General features: G+C 49.4%; 1 protein-coding gene across 18 annotated transcripts; it reads left to right on the forward strand.

Annotated features, from left to right (window-relative positions):
* Positions 1–142: 142 nt before the first annotated feature.
* MYBPHL (myosin binding protein H like) lies at positions 143–16,529 on the forward strand. 18 transcript variants are annotated; one of them, XR_494061.3, is made up of 11 exons: positions 150–1,133; positions 8,212–8,300; positions 8,853–9,048; positions 9,287–9,426; positions 9,534–9,693; positions 10,115–10,251; positions 11,167–11,353; positions 12,222–12,265; positions 13,563–13,605; positions 13,687–14,004; positions 15,234–16,526. XR_494061.3 is itself a non-coding variant. In XM_007977710.3 (9 exons), exons 1-8 carry the CDS (start codon positions 989–991, stop codon positions 12,230–12,232), a joined length of 1,065 nt encoding a protein of 354 aa, XP_007975901.2. In that variant the 5' UTR covers positions 150–988; the 3' UTR covers positions 12,233–12,265; positions 15,234–15,463. The 18 variants fall into 18 exon arrangements, 2 of the variants coding, with proteins under 2 accessions (XP_007975897.2, XP_007975901.2); XR_005240380.2 differs by adding an exon at positions 13,146–13,241 and having other exon boundaries at positions 143–1,133; positions 11,167–12,265; positions 13,563–14,004; positions 15,234–16,529; XR_005240383.2 differs by having other exon boundaries at positions 143–1,133; positions 11,167–12,265; positions 15,234–16,529.
* Positions 16,530–18,070: the final 1,541 nt, after the last annotated feature.

The raw sequence follows: 18,070 nt of genomic DNA on the forward strand, positions 1-18,070 counted from the left end.
TGTTTCACAGGCTGGGACCTGAGACTCCGAGTTGGTGATGTGCCCAGAGTCCCAGCTGGTGAGTGAGTGGTACAGCCAGAAGTCACATGCAGGTCCTCTGAGCTCGCCTCCCTCTACCACTGCTGCCTCTCCCTTTATTTGTACTGCATCTCATAGGCAAGGCAGCCATTGACAGCTCTCAAAGGGGGAAGTGCTGGCCTGACCTAAAAATAGCTTACATTTATCAAGCACTTAGTCGGGTACACTCTGCTAAGCACTTTACAGAGATTACCTCTTTAATCCTCACAACGACCCTACGGTTATAATTATCTCCATTTTACAGATGAGGAAACAGACTGAAGAGAGACTGTGATGTGTTGTGAGTCACACAGCTAGTTGGTGACAGAGCCCCAAGTGGTGCCCCGGCAGCCAGTGTGAGTGCAGTCTCCACCTACCACTGCACTGTGCCCGCTGCCCCCCGGGGAGCGTGGGAGGATGGGACAGGCCCTGTAAAGGTCGAGTTGATAAGACTTTACAACTCATTGAATGTGGGAGCAGAGGGAGAAAGAGCAGTTCAGGTATTGCTGTGAGTCAACTGATCCTGGGCCCCTTCTTTGGGACCTGAATGCCCTGCGGGATGAACTGGAGGTCAGGAGCAGAGATGTCACTCAACCCTCCCGACAGAAATCAGAGGTCCCTTGTGGATGGTCTGTGTTCAAGCTCTCCCTCCCCCGCTGGTGCTGTGGGGGGTGTCATCTCTCTCTCGAGATAACCGGGCCACCTCAGTCCTCCTCCTGGGGCTATTCTTGGCTGCTCTTTGATCCTCCTCTCTCCCCCAACCCCTACTTCAGCCCTTCTGCAGGGCGTAGCTGAGTGGGGAAGGCCAGCCCAGTTACGTAACCCTGTGGCTGGGACCCGGGAGGCCAGCCTGGGAGCAGGTGCTCAGCCCCTCCCTCATCACCAGCAGTGAAAATCTAGAGCTGGAGCTCAGCCTCTGGGAAGGCCCAGCATGGAGGCAGCCACAGCTCCGGAGGTGGCCGTAGGATCCAAGCTGAAGGTGAAAGAAGTCAGCCCAGCGGATGCTGAACCACCCCAGGCTTCACCTGGACAGGGGGCTGGCAGCCCCACTCCCCAGCTCCTGCCCCCTATAGAAGGTGACCCATGGCGGGTGGGGAGGCTGGCGAGGCCGGGTGGTGGGAGTTGGGGAGGACATTGCCACTTTCCTGGTGGCACCTCAGGTTTTTTGCTGAGCTAAAGACTTTATAGGATTGGTGCTTAGGCTGGAGATCATTCGTGGGAGCCCCCAGCCCCTGTCCTTGATGGAGTCTGACTTGCTGCTCAAATGTCTCTGCTAAGTTTTTGTGTTTTAGCTGAGAAGTCAGTGATGATGTTGGTGGCACTTTACGGTGACTTAAAAATGATCTGTTTATATTTTTACCTTTTAAAAAATTGTCATAAGGACTGGGAGGACCTGATATACTAATGGCCAGTCAGGAAGGGACTGAGGGGTGAGAGAGAGTGGCTGTCTGCAGAAGGAACAGGGAAATCAAAAGCTATGGCAATGGGGAGGCTAAGAGTGGGGGAGCACAGTGACACTCGGCCTTCTGCTGGGCAGTGCCGCGGGGTCAGGACCTCCTCCAACCTCCAGATGCTCCCATGGGAGATCCTGACCCCTCAGAGTCTGAGCTCCACAGAGGTGGAGCTCGTCTGGGAGAAGCATTCGATTTCCCCTTCACGATGGTCTCTGTGCACCTCTCAGCAAAGAGGCGTTCCCAAGTGAGGAGGTGGTTGGCACGAATTCCAACCCCCAGCTTCCTGCCGCCCATCCCCGAATGCCCTGACTGAGGCCTCTGTAGCTAACCACTTCGTGGCGCTCACCTGGAATTCTTGAGTGAAGAGGATGAAAAGACCACAAACAAGAAACACATGGACTCCCAGGGCAGGAAGAGGCAGGGGAAAAGATGTACTAGACTTGGAGGCAAAGCTGTAGGCTCAATTCCTAGTGCTGCCTCTAATAGCCCTGTGACCTTGGACAAGTCACTGAACTGCTTAGTTTCCATTTTCGCTCTGTAAAATGGTGATTCGTAACATCTACCTATCAGGGTAGTTGAAAGGATTGCTGAGATGATCCAGAGTGCCTTGGAAGAGGTCAAACTAAGACGTAAATAAATGATCAAATATTTCCAAGTGAGAGGTGAAGGCTGCATTCTGCCTCCATAGGGTTGTGCAGCAGATACTCTCTGCTTCTTATCCTCATGGGAGAGGCCAGGTTTCCAGAAACTGTTAGAATGTCAAGGGTAGAGAGCTGGCCAAGTTTGTCCCATTGAAGATGGGAGCAGAAGTTAGTGTTAATATATTAAGCTGGGGTGATTGAGGCAGAAAACCAGTTTCTTTCCTTAAAAGGCCCAGAGAATAAGTGACAGGCAGCAGGAGAATGAGAACTGAGACTGCTGACGCCTTGGCTGTCTCTACTGGTCTCCCCAAAACCCCAAGGGAGGGCGCTCATCTCCCCCATGCTTCTCCCCTCTGGCTGCAGCCAGCTCCTGACAGCCCCCAGTCACGGGCCCGAAAATGCAGCCCAAACCCTCTTGTGTGCGGCAGCTCTGTACACTGCAGGCCTCAGGGCCACTAGCACCCAGTGGCTCAACCCAGTGATACCCTAGAAGTCACTGGCAATAAGAATACCTTTGAATACTTTCCAAAATATATGTGCATCTGTTAACTACTTGGAACAAAGAAGTTCCAAGAGTTCAAATCTTGGCTCTGTTCTGTGGCCCGAAGCAAGTCAATCCACTCCCATTTTCTCATCTGTAAATTGAGGAGTTGAACTAAATCAGGGTCTTAACCTTTTGGTGGATATGGACCCCTAGGAAAATCTAATGAGAGCTGTGGACTCTTGCCCCAGGAAAAATACACAAAAAAAACACACAAACCCCCACTAAAGATCCTTCAGGGTGCCATGGGCCTGGACTAGATGACCCCTAAGCCACCTGAGAGCTCCAAAGCCTTTCTTCCTCCTAACTCCTCTTGCTTACAGAGAGCTCTGGGACTGAGTATCACAGTAAGCATGTGAAAACATGGGAACTAGAGCAAGCATCAGAAATAGAAATTAATTTGCAAGATCAAAACCAACTGCAAATGGCCAACAATGAGCTTTTAGTTTGGCAAGCCTGCTACGTGGCTAAATAAGCAGGAGTAGGTGGCCGGCATTGGTAAACAGTTCTATGTCTGTCCTCAGCACTACACTGAGCACTGTGTCCTGGAGACAAAGCTTGGCAGGGGCGAGAGGAGAGCTTCCAAAACAGGGAGAGGCTGGGTAACAAGCTGCATCCCTCCCATGGAGAAGGTGAGACGCTGAGGTGGAGGAGGGAGAGCCCATCTGCTGACTTCAGCAACATCGCTCCAATTGACTGTGTGTGCTCTTTCAGTCTGAACTTTTCTGTGTCTTCCAGACATGGGAAACCGAATCTCATGCCTAGGAGTGACCTTTCTTCCCGCCCTTCCTTCTGTCATTCCTTTCCTCCTCCTTCCTTCCACAAATATTTAGGTTGTGCCTATGATGTGCCAGGTGCTCATCATAGGTGCCAGAAAATAGAAATCTAACTTCTTCAAAGCCTGGGACCAGAAGTGATTCTCGCCATTGCCACCTAGGTCTCATTGGCAAGAACTAGTCTCATGGCCATCCAGCAAAAGGTGGCCGGGTAGCCACTTCTCAGAGATAGCTACACTACAGAAGGGGTAACATACACTTTGTTAGACAGTTAGCCATCTCTGTTATAGAGGTGGTGATGAGACAGTGGGATGCTTGTAATTCTGATCATAGAAGGATTGTAGCTCTTGGTCTAGAAAATAGCCACAGGGACCAGTGGCTGAATTAGGAGAGGACAAAGTTATTGGAGGAGTGGTGGGCTGGATGTGAGAGACCCTACAGGGACTGGAAACATGGGTGTTGGGACCAGCAGGAATTATGCCTGGAGCAGTGTTGGAGAGACAGTGAGCCAGGGCTAAAACCATCAAGCACTAGGGGGACGACTGTAACACAGGGACAGGGTGGGGTGGAGTCTTTTCCTCAAAGAAGTGTTGCCTGTTCCTATGTTCTTTTATTTTTTCTGACCTTAGTTTCATGGTCTTCAAGAAAGTGACACTCTTGCCCCACTCCTTTCCCATTGCATTCCTCGAAACAGGTTTCTGAGTAGACCAAGGCCACATCCTAGGCATCTGGTAATGTTTCTCTAAGAAATCCTGGTACTTCTTGGATTTCTGGAAACCTCTGGATAGTTTCAAAGCCGTAGCTAGCCTCCTGCATTCCCCCTCTTTTGGTGACCCTTCACCCACATAGGCACGTGTGTATGCAGGCTCTCTCTCACACACACACACACTCTCATACACACACGTACACACACACACCATTCACACACACGTAAACACACCCATACATTCGTGCATGTACACAAACACACACATTCACGCACATACATTCACACACACATACATACACCCTCATACAAACACACACACACACCCTCTCCACTTCTCCAGTGCTTCCATCTCAATTCTTGTCTCTCCAGGTCATAGTTAGTAACATTGGTCTGAACTATACAGCCCCTAGGGAGCCGCTGGAGAAAGACTGATCCCATAAAAGAGAATTATGAGAGGATAGGAACAATTATAGAATAGTAAACCAGGCATAAACTTTAGCAGGATAAAAGTAGGGTAGGTATTAGGAGGAATTTTCTAATCAGAACTCAAGATCTTTGGATTTGAAGTAGTTTTCTCTTTTCTTTTCTTTTTTTTTTTTCTTTTTGAGATGAAGTTTTGCTCTTGTTGCCCAGGCTGGAGTGCAATGGTGTGACCTCGGCTCACTGCAACCTCTGCCTCCCGGGTTCAAGTGATTCTCCTGCCTCAGTCTCCCAAGTAGCTGGGATTACAGGCGCCCACCACCACGCCCAGCTAATTTTTGTATATTTAGTACAGACGGGGTTTCACCATGTTGACCAGGCTAGTCTTGAACTTCTGACCTCAGGTGATCCACCTTCCTCAGCCTCCCAAAGTGCTGGGATTACAGGCGTGAGCCACTGTGCCCGGACTAAAGTAGTCTTCTCTAAGAATCTTTGAGAAAGAATTAGACAGCATTCTGTCTGAGAGAAATGTCGGACTGAGAGCAGCCCAGCTCAGAACCAAAGGCCCTTAAAGGACTTTTCAAGATGCCTTTTCTCTAAGACCCTATGAAGGGAGAAAACCAAACTGTGACTCTCACAGACCTGCTCTTAGAAAACCTAGGCTCTTAAAGACTCTAGGCTTTGGTTCACATCCCTCCTGGCATCTGAGGAGGAGAAAGACCTTGGGCATCAGGGAAAGCCATGCCTCCCCAAGGTCAGTACAATTTACACCTCGCTTGACTGCAGATGTGTGAAAAGAGATGCCTCAAATGAGCCCGGCATTCACATTCTTAGCAAAGAGTCAGATTGCGCCTGGGTTGGGTTGGGAGGCGATTGGAGCGCATGCTGCTGACCTGTTGACCGGGCGTCTGAAGCTGTCACACTGTCTCCTGCCACCTCTGCACATAGTCAGCTGTGTGAGCCTCATGCCCCTCCTCTGCCCTCCCACAGGGAGCCAGGAGCCTGCTGGGAGCAGAGGCCTCACCTGCTCATCCTCAGAGTCCATTCTAGAGACTTAAGTTTTGTCATCTTGTCAGGAAACCCACTGATAAGCAGAGAACCGGCAACGGAGCCGTCCAGGATGAGAGAGACCACCGTCCTCGCGGGCAGCCTCCTTCCTTGCTCTCTCTGCCCAGCTGGGATCCTCTCTAGATCTCAAGGGCCAGTCTGCTCCTTTTCCCCTAACTCCCCCACCTTAGCTTATGTTCCACATAAACCCGTTTCTTTCATTTTTCTCTTTGGTTCAGATGTAAGAACGCTAACATTTTCCAAGGTGTTTTTCTAAGAAACATTAGGTGGAAACACATACATCAGCTCACAGCTACCCATGACAGCCCATTCCCTACCTGAGGTCTCGGCAGGGCGGGCCGCAGTGGGCACTTCTGCCAGGCGTGAAGACCTGGGTTCCTCTCCCCGCCTCAATCCTTTGCAGTTCTTGGGTGTGTCTAGCTCCTGCTTTCCCTCTGGGCTTCCTCCCTCCAGGGGCAGGCCACTGTCTGAGCCCTGACTGGTGCTCAGTGCCGGGTGGACACTGGCGGGCAGGACACAGCTAGTGCTCTGAGAATGGGTCCTGCAGACACACAATCTTAGATGGGGAGGCAGGAGCCTCAGGTGCCAGGCACATCGTCACCGCTAGCCGGGAGGTCTCCAGAATACCGGCTTCTTTCTCGGAGCCCTCTTCCTCCCAGCTTCCTTGTTCTGGTGCTTACAGCCCCTTCCCAACGCCGGCATTCTATAGGGAGGCAGCACAGGAACAGCACAGCCACCTTCTCTCCAGCAAATGTAAGAAGGGTTATTTCCTCCCCCAACAGTGGGAAACCAAGCCCAACAAGATGAGATTTTTACCCTCCTTTTCAAGTACAGCCCTCTTTTTCAAAACACCCTTAAGTCATATCCACCCGTTTTCAACTCCTTGCTTGCTTGCCAAGATGGCCACAGGAGAGGAGCCCATCACACAAACACTTCTTCTGTTCTTCATGCCCCGCCCCTCCCAAGCCACCAGAGCCCAGCCGAGGGCAGCCACAGCAGGGTCGCTCAGCCGCCTGGGACTGCTGCATCTGTGCTGAGGCAGTCAAGCCCTGAGCAGGGCAGGGAGGACGGGCACGCAGACCTGTCAAGTCCCCTCATCACGTATTCCTGAGGTGCAGTCTAAGACAGGCACAGCCCGGGTGAAAACATAAGCCACACAGCACAAAAGGAAACTGCAGAAATCAAACGGACTGTGTGCACTGTACATTGCTATTGATCTTCATTTGCAAAGGTCTCGCGACCTTGAGATTATCATGGGGAGACTCCGGGAGTGAAGTTCTCTGGACAGTGCTCGCCGATTGAGCTGGAGGAAGGACACAGTAGAAGCTCTGTTTCAGTTGCGTCACTTACATGTTTGTGTTATGTAATGTACATATTTAAACAGTTCATCTATAAGTAAACAGACATATGTCATAGTGAATGCTTAGGGAAGTATTTTCACAGAAGTGTGCGTTAGCAAAGAGTCTGGAATCCACTATCAGGCAGTCATGCTGTTTGCCACAGGAATGTACCAGGGGTGAAGTTCTTCCAACTGCCAAGAATGAACTGTGGCAGGAATCCTGGGTTGTTGGGAACTGAAGCACTATCACATTCTACTGAAGATAACATCAGCCAGGCGAACGCCTGTGCCTGAGAAAGGAAGAGACAGCAGCCAGGAAAAGGCCAGAAAATGGTGTCCGTCTCAGCCAGGCCCCTGAGGTAGCCCAGGTAGAATATTTGTGCTTTGGCAGCTGAGACAGTGTGAGGCATCCCAGGAGGAGAGAAATGACACCTGGTCATTCTCCAAACCTACACTCAGCACTTTTCCAGGCCTCTCCTGTCTTCATCCTGGAAGCTCAAACACATCATCTAATCTCCGCTTCTCACTGGGGCAGGCCAGGGAGATCAACGGGAAATGAGCGGTGGACCTCATCTGTCCCAGAATCTGTACAAAATGATCCTCTGCAAACTGGAAGACGCCCGGGAGCAGAGTGGCCATGCAGAGGAAGGGACCCAGACATGTGCTCCCTCTGCAGTGACATCAGTGCTGTTTCCGTGGGCAGCTGGGGAGGCCAGGGTGTTGACTCTGCCTGCAGAATGGAGAGCGTTCTCCTCAGACTCAGACTTAACTGGGAGGTCAGGGTTGACATGGAAAGTGGCCTTGATAAAAGGAATGGTATTAAGGACAAATGTAGAAAAGGGTGGAAAGACAAACCACACAGACTAGGCTGGTCTGTACATAAACAGAAAAATAAAAATGCCTCCATCAGGATGGAGCGCCTCCAGATGATGGAAAGTCAGCCTTTGAGAGTTACAAATTAAGAGAACTGTCAGACTTGCGCTCCAGTGTTCTTTCTGCTGAGACTTAACATTCCCAGGGTGTTCCTTAAGCCAAGCCCTCATCCCCAAATCCCAGCAGGATGATGGGAGCACTCTTCCCCTTCCCTCTAAGAAATGCTTAATTTGGTGACTGATTCCTGGGCCACCCACCCACAGCAGGCAGCTGGAGGCAGGATTTACTTTCTCTGAGTATCCATCTCCTATTTTCTCTCTTTCCATCACTCAGAGCACCCCAAGATCTGGCTACCTCGGGCCCTGAGGCAGACCTACATCCGGAAGGTTGGGGACACAGTGAACCTACTAATCCCATTCCAGGTGATCACGCGAGAACCATACTGGGTCCATGTCTGGGGCCAGCCCAGGCTTCGGATTTGGAAACAGATGCCAAGAGTCCTGCTAGCAGAGGGGAAATCTTCCCAGCCTTGGATAGAAGGGGTCACATCACCAGAAGTCTGAGGCCAAATGACCTCTGCAGTCCTGAGGGTGGGTTTGGATAGGACTGGATGTGCACCCATGAGATGGTGTGAGGCTAATCCATACCATTCGGTCTGCAGAGGCCACGGAGCTTGCAGTTAGAAGGGTTCTTGGCAGTTTGAGTGGTTATTCAGTTGGGTCATAGCTGCCCCGGGTGTTCATGACCTAAGCTCTCAGAGGTTGGGAGACTCAAAGCCATCCCCCTTTCCCAAGATCCTTAGGTTGTTGCTGAAAGGAGGAGGCCCCCGGGAGGGTCGACCAACTTCTAACTCAAGGAATGTGCAGCTCCAAGTCAAGCCTCCCTGTGGACCTAGGGTGGACGGGACCCCTACAGCAGCAGGGAGAGTCAGGAAGCCTCTCAGGGCTGCTCAAAGCATTACCCTCATTCCTCAGGGCAAGCCCAAACCTCAAGCCATCTGGACACACGATGGCTGTGCCTTGGACACCAGCCGTGTGAGTGTGCGGAACGGGGAGCGAGACTCCATCCTCTTCATCCGAGAAGCCCAACGTGCTGACTCAGGTCGCTACCAACTCCGTGTGCAGCTGGGCAGCCTGGAGGCCACTGCCACCATTGACATCCTGGTGATTGGTACGGCGGGGGGGGCGGGGAGTGGGAGATGGGGGGTCCTCAGGAACTCCCTCTCCAGGCTGAAGAGGAGCCAGCTCAGAGAGCTGAGGAAGCTGGGGCAAGGCCCCCACGTCATGTCTGGGACACAGGGTGGGCACAGGAAGGGTAGCTGAGCAGGAAAAGGGGCTGGGGCACTCCTGAAGTGACTTCAATGCATGTGGGCTGTGCTGCACCCACTGCCATGGCTTTGCCCTTTCAGAGAGGCCAGGCCCTCCTCAGAGTATTAAGCTGGTGGACGTTTGGGGCTTCAACGCGACCCTGGAATGGACACCTCCCCAAGATACGGGGAATACAGCACTCCTGGGATACACAGTTCAGAAGGCTGACACAAAATCTGGGGTGAGGCCAGCTGGGGCGGAAGGAGGGTGGAAGAGGGCATGCTGGGACAGGCCTCTGGTAGTTCCACATGGAGTGGCTGATTTCTGGCATCATGTTCGGCCCCGCAGCTGTGGTTCACAGTGCTGGAGCACTATCACCGCACCAGCTGCATCGTCTCCGACCTCATCATCGGCAACTCCTATGCCTTCCGTGTCTTTGCTGAAAACCAATGCGGACTCAGTGAAACAGCCCCCATCACCACGGACCTCGCCCACATCCAGAAAGCAGGTAAGGGAGGCACGGGGACCATGAGCTGGGAAGACTTAAGGATAGGCCGGGTGCAGTGGCTCACGCCTGTAATTCCAGCACTTTGGGAGGCCAAGGCAGGCAGATTACTTGAGGTCAGGAGTTCGAGACCATCCTGGCCAACATGGTGAAACCTTGTCTCTACTAAAAATACAAAAATTAGCAAGGCATGGTGGCTCACTCCTGTAATCCCAGCTACTCAGGAGGCTGAGGCAGGAGAATTGCTTGAATTCGGGAGGTGGAGGTTGCAGTGAGCTGAGATAGAGCCACTGCACTCCAGCCTGGGCAACAGAGTGAAACTCCATCTAAAAAAAAAAAAGAAAGAAAGAAAAGGCTAAGGATAATGAGTCGATGAGGGCTGGGGTCTCAGAAGCTACATCCTAGCCCCTCTTGGTGCCCTCAGCTACTGTTTACAAGATCAAGGGGTTTGCCCAACGAGATTTCTCTGAAGCCCCAAAGTTTACCCAGCCTCTGGCCGACTGCACTACAGTCACCGGCTATAACACCCAGCTCTTCTGCTGTGTCCGTGCCTCTCCTCGGGTGAGTGGGGGCTCTTGGGGGTGCTGTGCTGAGCTGCTTTCTGTTCCTGCCTCTCCTAACATAAGCTGAGTTGCAGAGCATTGTAACATAACATCTGTTACCATCACCGCCATTTGCCTCTTCAACAGCATGGTATTTAGGAACAGTCGGGGTGCTTGGAGTCCAAGACAGACTAATGAGAATGACATTTCCTTTTGAGTGTTTGTTTCTCATATATGAAAATGTTGCTTACTGACCTGCTGGCAATTAGGCATGCGCTTCAAGTTGTGTCTCTGGTAGGAGTGACGGAGTCCTGGTGGTTTCTCCTTCCCATCCGTACCTCATCCCATCAGGGCCGTGCACATGCAAGCTGCCTAGAGTTCAGCCTTTGGCCACAATCCTGAACAAGCCTCTCTATTTACAATCTAGTCATCGTGCTCCACACACAGCATAAAACACCATTAATAACCTGTACCAAGAACCTTTTGGGTTTTGAGTCTGGGCCAGACTACATGGAGATAACATCTCAGAAGGGGGATATCAAGAGCCCACTCTAGAAGCTACTCTCTAACCAGAGGGAACAGAGGCAACTCACAAGTCAGCAGTGGGAACAGAATACGAATGGTTCACAACAGGTGAGCCTGATGCTCAGTGCTTCTGATCCTGAGAGCACGGTATAGAAGTTAGCAGTTTTCTTCCAGTCAGAAATATTGGCAAAGAAAGTGAAGTTTCAGGCGCTATTTTCAACCAAGAGAAGGAACTTGGGCGACTACTGAAGGTACTGGAAGGGGAACCCCTTCCCACAACATAAGGAACAGGGAGCCTTCCGGAAAGCCATTATCTCTATGTAGACAGAGTCCCAGAAACTGAGCACAGAAAGACTATTGGTTCTTACCCCCGCCCCTCCTTGCTGCCTCCCTCATCTTTGTCTTTCAGCCCAAGATCATCTGGCTGAAGAACAAGATGGATATCCAAGGCAACCCTAAATACAGAGCCCTGACTCACCTGGGAATCTGCTCCCTAGAGATCCGCAAGCCTGGTCCCTTTGATGGAGGCATCTATACCTGCAAGGCAGTGAACCCCCTAGGGGAGGCATCTGTGGACTGTCGGGTGGATGTGAAAGGTAAGGGCAAGAGGAGAACTAGTGCCTTAGGTTGCCAGTCACCTCCTCTCTCCACTGGTGGAAGAGTCAGGGGCCAGAGACGCAAGCCTAGGTGGAGAAGGGGCTCCTCAGTTGGACCCTCTCATCACTGTCATCATCAGGATGTCTTGGAGGAGACATTTTAATTATCTACAATCTCATTTCTCTCCATCGCAATTCAATAATATAGGAAGAATTGTTATTTCCATTTTGCAAAAGAGAAGACGAAAGTACAGGGGGAGAACTGGTTTGCCCATGATTTCCAGTGTCAGTTAATTGACCACCTGGCACTGGTGGAAAGAGCCCAGGTCTCCCTGTCCTCACTCAGCTCATTTTTCTTTATGCTGTGCAATCTTCTGACTCAGCCTAGGAAAGCTGCAGCTGTTTGTCGGGCTTTATTTCACTTTCCCCTCTTGTTTGTTTACAGGTAATATTGCATATCCTCTCTACTTCCTTAAAGTATTTAATCACTTATCTATACCTATCACTTTGTTCAGATCTCTATCATTGTGTTTAACATACTGTTTTATAATTTTCTATTTATAGATGTTTCCCTATTAAATTATAAGCATTTTGAGGGCAGGGACAGCATCTTATTTGCCTTTGTCCCCACAGTGTCTAGCCCAGTTTCTGACACACAGTAGGCACTCTAAATGTTTGTTGCATGAATTGAGAATGAATAAGCCCTTACATGTCCTGTTCTTCTCTATGTATAGACTACCTAATTAGCACCATTGACTCCCCAAAAACCTGAAATAGAATATTTCTATTTCTAATGCTAATGCTCTGAAAGAAGGTTTCTCAGAGATTTCTGAGAGGTTAACACTGATAAATGTCCGAATTATTGCAGTTCCTAATTGAGGACACCTAAGAAGATGTGGTACTCTGACAAAGGTAAGTAAAGACAGGCAAGATGTGTCAGTGGATTAGTTCCTGTTTATGGCTAGTGTTGTTGAGTCAGGGACACAGGTGCATTCCTGAGTCTTCCAGTCATGTATCCACTGGTGACCACTTTTGTTGTAACCTTTCTTTTTTTTTTTTTTTTTGAGATGAGGTCTTGCTCTGTTGCCCAGGCTGGAGTGCAGTGGCGCCATCTCGGCTCACTGCAACCTCTGCCTCCTGGGTTCAAATGATTCTTGTGCTTCAGTCTCCTGTGTAGCTGGGACTACAGGTGCCTGCCACCACGCCCAGCTATTTTTTTTTTTTTTTTAGTAGAGACGGGATTTCATCATGTTAGCCAGGGTGGTCTCAATCTCCTGACCATGCTCCGCCCGCCTTGGCCTCCCAAAGTGCTGAGATTACAGACATGAGCCACCGCGTTCGGCCTGTTTGTAAAAGCAAATACTGTCATCCCTGTGGAGAGAATGTATACTAGATGCAGTCTGCTTTTGTCATATCCTCTCTCCATCTGAACTTCTCAAGTTGATGGTAGAAATTAAACCTAATGGTCCTCTGAAGAAGAGTGACAGCATCCACCTAATCATAAGGAGGTTCTAGGGGAGGGAGCTGGGCAGGTATTGTAGGAAAAGATGTCAAGGGAACAATTCGGAGTGCAGGAACCCACAAGAGTCACAGCACCTTATGCCTGTGGGGTACATAAGGACAGGGGAGGCTGCTCCTGCTGACTGAGTAAACACCTCAGGATCATAAGCATGGTAAAAAATGGATTAATATGTTTGTTTGTTTTTTTTTACTTTGAAGCTTATAGATTCCTTCCCCTCCAAGAGAAGAAAATCCTCCTTCTCATTTATGTCAATTATAATTTAACCTTTAGGTGTGTGGTCCCAAGCAGCACATTATTGGCAAAAGGCAACTCAGCTCATCATTTAGAACTTCACAGCTCCTTTAGATTTTCCGTCATTCACAGTAGGTATGTTGTGTACAAATTGATGCATAAGGTGAAAAAGAAGCTTGAGACAGAACTAAAGAAAACAAGTTCCCAGTGTCCTCTCTGACTTGTAGCTGCTGGCTGATGGAAATTGGAAATGAATTTGATCCCATAAGACATTTATTTAAGGCTCTCACTGGTATGTAGCAAATGAAAGCCCAAAGGGATGCATTACAAGTACAGACTTCTCAGGAAAGCGCTCTCCGACAGTCGGCTTGCAGAGACAGCTCTCCCTCTCTCCCCTCCCTCTCTGTGTTAATGATACTTGCATTCCTGTTAGTTGCCCCTTTCCCTCTCTCACAGCCAGTGCCCGGCAATGAAGTGAATTCATGGCACAGGAGCCAAGGTATGTGAGAATGGTGCCCTCAGCAGCTTGGTGTCCTCTGGCCATTTGCTGTCACGGCTACAAAGTGCTATCTCTTTTCAGTGCCTCCAGGAAGCCCGCCAGTGGTGAGATTGTGTCAAGGAGCTTCGGCACCATGTCTGGTTTGGATTCATCTAAATAAATGTGTGGCTCCCCAGTGCCTAAATGTTCCTGTATTTGAGACTTTCTATGAAACATATGGAAAGTTGCCATCCTTTAGCCATGCTGTAAGGAATCACAGGGCCTTAAGACTCCCCTTTCTCTTCCCATATCCACATTCTCTTCCACAGAGGTTTTTAACGCTGTTCTTTTCCCTAGACATCTATGACACAACTGAATTCAACTCTCTACAGTACTAAGTGCTGGAAAGAGATGCCGAAGGTGACTTGCTCTCTGCTTCTATGGGCTTTCCAATTTAAGTTGGGATAACAGGACACACATCTACCAAAAAGAGGCAAACAGCAGAACACAAGTATGAACATAGCTAATTACAGACAGAGCCCCAAGACCTGAGGGCTGGAATGATACTCAAGAAATTGGAGGGTTGGGCACTGTGGCTCATACCTGTAATCCTAGAACTGTGGGAGGCTGAGGCAGATGGATCACTTGAGGTCAGGAGTTCGAGACCAGCCCGGCCAATATGGTGAAACCCCATCTCTATAAAAATACAAAACTTAGGCCGGGTGCGGTGGCTCACGCCTGTAATCCCAGCACTTTGGGAGGCCGAGGCGAGTGGATCACGAGGTCAGGAGATCGAGACCATCCTGGCTAACACGGTGAAATCCCCTCTCTACTAAAAATACAAAAAAATCTAGCCGGGTGTGGTGGCAGGTGCCTGTAGTCCCAGCTACTCAGGAGGCTGAGCCGGGAGAATGACGTGAACCCGGGAGGCGGGGCTTGCAGTGAGCCGAGATCGCGCCACTGCACTCTAGCCTAGGCGACAGAGCGAGACTCTGTCTCCAAAAAAAAAAAAAAAAATACAAAAATACAAAAATTAGGCTGGGCATTGTGGCTCACGCCCGTAATCCCAGCACTTTGTGAGGCCGAGGCAGGCAGATCACTTAAGGTTAAGAGTTCAAAACCAGCCTGGCCAACACGGTGAAAACCTGTCTCTACTAAAAATACAAAAAAATTGGACAGGTGTGGTGGTGGGCGCCTCTCATCCCAGCTACTCAGGAGGCTGAGGGAGGAGAATTGCTTGAACCCAGGAGCTGGACCTTGCAGTGAGCCGAGATCATGCCACTGCACTCCAGCCTGGGCAACAGAGCGAGACTCAGTCTCAAAAAAAAAAAAAAAAGAAAAAAGAAATTGGAGCAGAGTCTCATTAAACCCAGGAAAGAATAAAGGTGAGGTTCCCTTGATTATCTTTGTTTTCATTCTGATGACAAATAAGATATGGAAGGTGTTCTGTGATAGAATCTACAGAAGATGATAACAGTTCCTCCTGTCTTTGTATGAGCATGCTGCTCCTCTCATCAGGAGTTGGAGTCTGTTTCCCCTTCCGTTGAATCATGTGACTTGCTTTGACCGAAAGAATGTAGCAAAAGTGAAGAGGTGCCAGTCCAGGCCTGGGCCTTAAGAGGTACCATAGTTTCTACTTTTCCTCTTAGAAGTCAGCTCCCATGTAAAGGATCTCAGGCTACATTACTGAATGATGAGAAGCCACGTGGAGGACAACCAAGCATCCCCACTGACAGCCAGCACCCTGGCCCCAGACGCATGTGGCCACCTTGGACCCCAGAGCCCCAGTCGAGCACCTTGTAGAGACAAATCACCCCTGGAGAGCCCTGCCCACATTGTAAACTCATGAGCAAATAAATAGTGGCTGTTGTTTCAAGCCACTAAATTTTGAAGTGGTTTGCTATATAATCATAGATTACTAAAACAGTCTTCTATGCAACAGGCACTGAACTCAGTGCCTTATCCCTTTTAATCTTCATTTTACAAATGAGGAAGTTGAAGTTCACAAGTTGTCCCAAGTCATGCAGCTGGTAAGCAGCAGAGCTAGGATTTGAACCAGGTCTGTCTGACTCCAAGGCTTTCCTGTTTTCTCTCATCCCTTTCATCCGGCGATCCCCACTGTAGAGGGTCTAGGTTGGAATCATGTGTTTAAAAAGAAAATATTTCCAGGAGGCAATACATATTAGGAAAGGTTTTGAGGAGGTTGGGGAAGCAATTTGGTTGAGCAGAATGTGAAGGGCTTTTTTGTTCAGACCAAAGGTCTATTTTCAGTTGAGGCAAAGTATCTATTCCAGTCCTCAACTGAGGTTCCACAAGAATTAAGCCTCCATGCCATAAGGCATCCTTTGTGTCATAAATTAACTTATTTCTATGCAATTAGAATGTTACTAGTTATATACTATCCCTTTGAAAATTGAGAAAATAGTCATGCGAATCATTTGTAGGGAACCTTTGCTTGAGAATGTCGGGGGAGGGACCAGAGTGAGTCCAGTGACAGCCAGCCATGTACACAATGGCAAAGAGGCCTCCCTCCAGTGGAAGCAGGACCTAGGTCAGGAAGGGGTGAAATATCCCCAGCTACGATGCCCTAAGGATAAGTCAGACCTTTGGCCTCAGCCCACAGCCCCATGCCTTTGCTATTCCCTGAATTACTCAAGGGTCATCCCTTAAAGATTATATATTCCCAAACTTCATGGTGAAGAAATAAAATCACACTGCCCAAGACCTCCAGTCACATTCTGCATCAAGGGAGAAGCACGCTGGAGTCCTTACTGTTCTCATTTATGCATCTGACACTTAAGGAGGACTTCTGAGTTCAGGCCTACTCTGTGGCTGGGAGAGGTGGAATTTCTTTCTTTCTTTTTTTCTTTCTTCTCTTTTTTTTTTGAGACAGAGTCTCGCTCTGTCACCCAGGCTGGAGTGCAGTGGCATGATCTTGGCTCACTGCAACCTCAAACTCCTGGGTTCAAGCAATTCTCCTGCCTCAGCCTCCCGAGTAGCTGGGACTACAGGTGCCCACCACCGCGCCCGGCTAATTTTTTCTATGTTTAGTAGAAATTGGGTTTCACCGTGTTAGCCAGGATGGTCTCGATCTCCTGATCTTGTGATCCGCCTGCCTCGGCCTCCCAAAGTGCTGGGATTATAGGCATGAGCCACCGCGACCAACCAGAATTTCTTCACTAATTCATTATTTATCCAAAAACTTAAACACCTGTTCCTACATATCATTTTGGGGTTGAGGTGAGGAAAACAAATATCAATATTTCCCAGATTACTGGCTGGGCGAAGAATTTTTGTGCCTGAAAGCTATACTTTCTGGCTTTGCTGTCTTTCTAATGGAGGTGAAAGTTCTGTTGCCTTGTTTTTTTTTTTTTTTCCTGGTACTGCAACAGCTTTCAAAATCATAATGTGGGCTGGGCACAGTGGCTCACACCTGTAATCCTAACACTTTGGGAGGCCAAAGCAGGTGGATCATCCGAGGTCAGGAGTTCAAGACCAGCCTGACCAACATGGTGAAACTGTGTCTCTTCTAAAAATATAAAACTAGCTGGGTGTGGTGGCACATGCCTGTAATTCCAGCTACTCAGGAGGCTGAGGGAGGAGAATCACTTGAACCCAGGAGGTGGAGGTTACAGTGAGATGAGATCGTACCATTGCACTCCAGCCTGGGTGACAGAGCAAAACTCTGTCTCTCAAAAAAAAAAAATAATAATAATAATAATAAGGCCGGACGCGGTGGCTCAAGCCTGTAATCCCAGCACTTTGGGAGGCCGAGACGGGCGGATCACGAGGTCAGGAGATCGAGACCATCCTGGCTAACCCGGTGAAACCCCCGTCTCTACTAAAAAAAATACAAAAAACTAGCCGGGCGAGGTGGCGGGCGCCTGTAGTCCCAGCTACTCGGGAGGCTGAGGCAGGAGAATGGCGTGAACCCGGGAGGCGGAGCTTGCAGTGAGCTGAGATCCGGCCACTGCACTCCAGCCTGGGCGGCAGAGCGAGACTCCGTCTCAAAAAAAAAAAATAAAAATAAAATTAATAATAATAATAATAATAAATTGGTGGAGTTTCCTTAGGAGAAATTAACTTCCAATTTGCTAAAACTTCCTCCTCTACTCATCCAAGGATGCATGAAGTGTAGAGTTTCTCTACTCGGGCTGCTCCGAGGGGAAGAAGAAATGCAGTTCATTAACAGCTTCTTCCCTTCCTCCCCTCTGAGCTCCACTTTGCTACTACTTGCCTGGAGAGAGGGAAGCCCTACTTGGCTCTGGTTTTCCCACCCTCCATGTACCCTACATCCTGCAAGCAACTGGCATTCCATCTTCATTAGCAGAAGAGGCAATCCTCTTCTCTCTGCTCTTCCTCACATAAACTTGCAAGTTCTGGGTCTTCCCACCCTAAATTCTAAGGCTCTGTCAATGAAAAGAGTTAAACTCTACAAAACATTTGAAGAGATTTCTTCTGAGCCAAATATGAGTGACCAAGGTCC

Source organism: Chlorocebus sabaeus, chromosome 20, assembly GCF_047675955.1.
Source record: "Chlorocebus sabaeus isolate Y175 chromosome 20, mChlSab1.0.hap1, whole genome shotgun sequence".
NCBI classification, from domain to species: Eukaryota; Metazoa; Chordata; class Mammalia; order Primates; family Cercopithecidae; genus Chlorocebus; species Chlorocebus sabaeus.

Bases quoted from the DNA above. Each gene is read 5' to 3' on its own strand.
- MYBPHL (XM_007977706.3), top strand. From the start codon at position 989: ATGGAGGCAGCCACAGCTCCGGAGGTGGCCGTAGGATCCAAGCTGAAG. The intron at 9,427-9,533 runs GTGAGGCCAGCT...TCGGCCCCGCAG, and splicing joins AGGCTGACACAAAATCTGGG to CTGTGGTTCACAGTGCTGGA. The intron at 10,252-11,166 runs GTGAGTGGGGGC...TTTGTCTTTCAG, and splicing joins GTGTCCGTGCCTCTCCTCGG to CCCAAGATCATCTGGCTGAA.